This window comes from Sinocyclocheilus grahami, unplaced genomic scaffold, assembly GCF_001515645.1.
Source record: "Sinocyclocheilus grahami isolate Dianchi unplaced genomic scaffold, SAMN03320097.WGS_v1.1 scaffold1401.1, whole genome shotgun sequence".
NCBI classification, from domain to species: domain Eukaryota; kingdom Metazoa; phylum Chordata; class Actinopteri; order Cypriniformes; family Cyprinidae; genus Sinocyclocheilus; species Sinocyclocheilus grahami.
The window spans coordinates 124,565-130,393 of NW_015506580.1; the positions used below are offsets into that span (position 1 = coordinate 124,565).

The 5,829-nt window shown below is 35.5% G+C and overlaps 1 protein-coding gene across 5 annotated transcripts in view; it reads left to right on the forward strand.

Annotated features, from left to right (window-relative positions):
- The window catches only part of LOC107570000 (protein FAM131B-like), a 55,963-nt gene that overhangs the window by 36,600 nt on the left and 13,534 nt on the right, over positions 1 to 5,829 (forward strand). For 2 of the 5 annotated variants that reach the window (XM_016256189.1, XM_016256193.1), the window contains exons 3-4: positions 3,500 to 3,535; positions 3,955 to 4,060. The exons of 1 other annotated variant lie outside the window; for it this stretch is intronic. In XM_016256189.1, coding sequence (XP_016111675.1) covers positions 3,500 to 3,535; positions 3,955 to 4,060 — 142 coding nt within the window. The remainder of the gene's footprint in view (positions 1 to 3,499; positions 3,536 to 3,954; positions 4,061 to 5,829) is intronic. 2 more of the 5 variants (XM_016256190.1, XM_016256191.1) reach the window with 2 other exon arrangements.

Genomic DNA, 5,829 nt, shown 5'->3' on the forward strand with positions numbered 1-5,829 from the left:
GGGCCATAAAAATTGGTATAGTAAAAGATGTTTAAAACTGGATTTTGTTAGACCATTAGACTGTGTGTCAATCCAAGCCACAGGATTATAATTAACGTGCCTTTGAAAATGCCAGAGAAACAGCGCTTTAAATCACGGCTATGGGAACAATGCTGGATACAAACGCGTTATGGAAGCGTCATGTTATTCAAGATGGAAAGAAAGGTGTCAATAAGTAACTGACTATTAAATAGCTGGATTCAACCTCATGATAAACATATGAGTTTGTGTAAGAGGTTAAATTGCCGTCACACAACAGCCAGCAGGGTTTCCCAGTTTTTCAGTCAAGCTGTTTAAATGATGTATGAACAGCAATGTGGATCTAACAATATATGAAGCATTAGAAATAATATTTTCAAACATTAATTAAAAGTATTACAAAGTTGCCATTGTTTGGGCAGGAAAAAATATATGTGGGTTCTTTTTTAAATGTGGTGCAGGTGTGTTGAATATAAATGCATATACATGTAAGATGAGATATTGGTTAAAACACTTGATCACGCAAACAATATTTCATATAAACCAGACTTACTAGTTTTATTTTGTAAAAGTTACTTAACAGCATCCAAAGTAAATGCACAGTTTGTATTTACATGGTCCACTCACAAATCCCCAGTACACACTGCAATGTTGCTGAGGCTATTTGATATTATACATTTTATTATGCCATATATTTGTCACCGCAATTGTGCTTTAAAAGTCCCATGTCACCTCGTCCAGTGTAGACTGATTATGATGATTTTTATTTGCGTTGGACTCATTGCAATCATGCTCGGGATCTGTGAATGATCAAGTTGTGTATAATCCTGAGTTTATCCTCATGCGCTGATCCTGAAGGAAAAGAAGCCTTACACTCCAACAATCTTTTGGAAACAGGTTTTTTTAACCACAACCATTTTAACCATTACATGTTAGACAGGAACATGTATCAAAAGTAAATAGTCTTCATTTTGATTTTGTGTTTGAAGTTTGTGCTCTCCAGGAGGTTCCCAAATTATTTTAACATTGTATAGACTTATATTACTCAGCATCTGATTTAATATACAAATACCAAATATACCGTAACATCCACAGGCTTGTGTGCTATTTACAAAACATCTCATCTGTAATAGCGAGTAAACACAGCTCTCTGGGACTAATCTCTGTCCCTGATCCATCCTGGCTAGTATATCTCTTTACCATCACTGGTAAAAAATAGTACGATGACTGTAGTCAACAGTCTATTACAGCATTCACTCCCTTCACCTATCATGTCTTCAGCATAGACTGATTGCATTAGACTGTATTTATATTATATTATAAACACACACACACAGAGAAAGAGAGAGAGAGAGAGAGAGAGAGATTCTTATTTATACGCTAAGTAGAAATAGTCTTGCTTTTAGCATAAGCTTTGTTCATGGCTTTTATCTGTCTATTAGTCTAGGCAATGGATGTGAGGCCGTAGTTTTTCATGTAGAACCTTTTTTTTCTAGAATGCTCCTGTCTGTCTGCTAAAGCAAACTTCACAACTATTGCTATTGCTCACTTACAGGATTTGATTAAATACCAAACCTTAAATATTAAACCTTGGCATATAACTCATCCCACACATTTGAATGATATGCTGTAAAATGCTGTGGCTTGTTGAGGAGAGATGTGCTATTACTTCTCTAAGCAATTGGACATGTGATTTTGCAGACAAAAAATAAACCTGAAAATAAATAAATAAATAAATAAATGCTCTTATTGACGGAGGGACCTAAGCCATATCTAGGGACCAGAATGTCATAAAGACTTAAATATAGTCCCCCCCCCCCCTGAACCAACAAATAACCAAATAGAACATGTTGCAAACAGTAATGTGCTAAAACAAGAATACTTTAGCAAACGCATAGAAGCACCCTTGGCAATACCTTTGTGGCATCTCTCACATCTTGTTATGTATTTATTTATTTATTTATTTATTTATATATTTCAGAAATGTAAAAATCTAGTTATTGTCTTGCCACTATCAAACTCTGTTACAGATAATACATAAAACAAACAAAATTAAATGATACATTCAACCAAAAAAGAAAAAAAATCTACAATTTTACTCACCCTCATATTCTAATCAACCTTAATTCTTAAAGGGGTCATATGATGCGATTTCAAGTTTTCCTTTCTCTTTGGAGTGTTACAAGCTGATTGTGCATAGATAAGATCCCTGACGTTGCAAGGACTAAAGTCTCAAAACCAAAGAGATATTCTTTATCAAAAGAATTTGAAAAATAATGTGTTTTTTGAACATTAAAGCATGTCAACATATTCTGTTACACCAAATACACAAAATAATGATCTTTAAAAAAGCATCATATGACCCCTTTAACTCTTTTTATTCAATGTAACACAAAAGAAGAAATGTTTAAGTAATCGTCTAGCTCTTTTCCATTCCTTCACAATGGACATTCACTGAAGTATTCTAGGATGTAAAAAAAAGTTGTATCGTCTTTATCATAAAATACAGTAATTTTTATCATAAAGGTCTCCCAATTTACTTGTGCACTATATTCCAAGTCATGAGAGCTTTTGTGTGAACAGACTAAAATTTTTTTAAAGACATATTATTCACACCCACTCTAGCTTTCTTTGGTGCCTTCTTGAGAGTTCATGAGAGGAGATAGAAAAGTCAAATTTAGCAACAAATCGTTCTTTTGAGCAGAGGTGTCCACTGAGGAGGGCCACTGTCCTGTAGAGTTTAGCTCCAACACCTGAATCAGCGAACCAAGGTCTTATAGGCATACTAGAAACTTCCAGGCAGGTGTGCTGAGGCAAGATTGAGTTAAACTCTGCAGGACACCAATCCTCCAGGACCGAGTTTGGAGACCCCTGCTTTTGAGTCTGATCTTTGAATCATTTAAATTATTAATTTAAGAATTAGACTGATCCAGTTCTCTGGATTCAGCTTACTGACTCCCGATCACCGTGGTTTAACAGCTCACTGGAGAGGAAGTTTATCAGTGGACACATTTTGGTCTGTTCCTCACACAAAGCTCTCATATGGTTTCAGAAGACATTTTAGATGTTCGGACCACTTTTAAGATACGTTCATGGTGCTTAAAAGTTTTAGTTCCAGTTCATTGTAACTGCATGGAAAACAGCAACCCGTATTTGTCATTTAGTACCTCAAAGTGCCGAGAAAGGTTTGAATTAACCTGAAGATCAGGTTGTATGACTGAATAAAATTTTTTGGCTGAACTATTCCTTTTTTTCCACCTCTCTGTTAGTCCGGCCAATAAATCGGCTTCTCAGAATTTGATGTCCTCTCTTTTTTATTTCTCAATTTCTCCTTCAACATCACATGTTTTTAAAATGCCTTGTTCTGTCACAATCCCCCTCTCTCTCCTCCTTTCTCTGTGGCCGTTTCTCCTTCTCTGTTCTCCTCTTTCTTCAATTCTGTCTATTCTTTCCCCATCCCTCCTTCCTCTCTCTCTCTCAGCATGGCCGAACAGACTTTTCATGGGATGGAATCAATGTAAGTGTTGTGAATATCATTCTTCCATTCCTTTCCTTTTGTTATTTTCCTCTGAATCACAGTCTCCTATACCCCATTCCTTCTTTTGGTCGGTCTCTCTTTTGCGGTGACTTGTCGGTGTGCTCTAGTAGTTAGACTTTGTTGCAGATGTAAATGACAAAAGACTACACTTCCCATCATGCAAATGGACAGAAATTAAGAAGCAGGCTGTTGGGAAATGTAGTTCCACACGCTCTAAACCACTTTGCTAACTTTCTACTTAACTTCTTTCATCACCTCTTTCCATAAAATGCCACGCTCAAAATTTTGCATTTCATTTCTGCTCTGGGCCGTCTCCTGCTTCATCAAAACCATCTATTTCTTCATCTTTTCTATTTTCTGTCCCATTTTTCTCTCTTGAATGCCTTCCTTCATTTCAGTTGTCCATGGAGGACACAACCTCAATCCTCCCTCGGCTGAAGAAGCGGAACTCCGACGCCTATGGAATCGGCGCTCTGGCTAAGTCCTCTCTGACAGGTGTGTCAGGTGTGTGTCTGTCCTGTGAAATGGTAAACTGACCCCATGTTGACTCCAGACTGAGCTGGAGGAGATGGAGCCAACATGGACCCATGTGGGATTCCCTTTTCACCTCCCGTTTCCATTTACAACACTCTCCAATGGCTCATGCCATTGGTGAATTCCAAGATCCAAATAAGAATAGATCCCTGGAAAGAAAACGATATGCTTCCCACAATGCATTGTCATACGGCTTTTCATTTTTTCCTAAGTGGTGGTTGATGGGAGAGGCAGGTTTTTGTTTGTAAAGTGCTTGTGAAGTGCGGAGATCAGTCAGTGTGTTGTCTTGTAATATTGTTGTTTCTCAGACTCCTGTATCTGTGTTTTTGTAGTACTGTTGTGTGCAGTGAAGTATATCCTTCTCTGAAAGATCCTTTTCTTCAACTTTAATAGTTCATGTTCATCATCTCATTAGATCTTACCTAAGAGCTTGAGAGATCGCTGAATTATCTCTGTATGTTTGCACTAATGTACTGGTAAAAAAAAAAGGATATATAGATTCTGTCTAAATGGCAAAGAGCAACTGATTTTTTCTCAGTATCTTAAATAAAGGCTCCACACAGAATTTACTGGTTTTCAAACAGATCGTTACAGTCTGGCTTGAGTATATCACAAACATAGCTTCATTGAATTAGCGGAAACTAATAAAGAAAATGCAGGAGAAAGTGTAGGTCTACGTAGATCTTTATTAGTGTGGAAAGATAGCAATTCCAGCAAGACAAATTCCTATCCCTTGTCACTAAAACTTGATTATTTTTCCAGACCATAACCATCTACTCTAATTACTCTCCATCTCATTATGGAAGTCATTTTCATTTCCTTACCTCAAACTAAATTCTACACATACTTCTCACCAACAGAAACATTATAACATAGCACATGGAGAGGTTGCGTTGGCTGTATAAATTGTAAATATTAAAGGATAATTTAAAATTTGAAATTCTTTTCATCATTTTAACAGAAACTAATTTTATTAGAATCTTACCTCATTTTATAAGTGAGAATTGTAGGCCTGGAATTTTTTTTCTAGTTACGCCAAGCTCTAAAATATTTTATTGGGTAGAAATTGTCATTTAAAAAAATCGTTTAAAACGTTTTTACCCTTAATCGTTATCCAGTAAATCACAAGACTGGAAAATTCATGTAAATTCATGCACTCTCGTTAAAAAAAAAAAAACGTATTTCCTGAAGTTGAAAGAGTAGCATCAAAGTGACCTTTTTTTTTTTTTTTTTTTTTTTTTTTTAGTACATTAAAATAAACTGACAGCTACACTCACAAGCTATTCTGCATAAAGATGTAGCATAATTGGTTACTTTTTGCTTCATTATGTAAAACAATTATGTAATTTTTAATTATTGAAAATATTAATTTTGGTTATATCACGGTGATATGGCATACTTTCATATGAGGCGGACAAAGTACTCAACTCCATTACTTGAGTGAAAGTACAGATACTGCTGGTCAAGCATTACTCCATTACAAGTAAAAGTTGTAAAGACAGATTTTTACTTAAGTAAAAGTACAAAAGTACTTGCTTTTAAAAGTACTTAAGTACCAAAAGTAAATTTCCTTTGTCAATGCACTGTTTTATTGTTGTACGTAGTAGTACTTGCATTACTTCTGAAGCAACTTAGAATACATTACACCTGCTGAATACACTGACTAGCTTGTAGTATATTTTGAATAAAGAGCTTTTAGAATGTTAAAAACCTATCAGGAAAAAAAAAAAAAAAAAAAA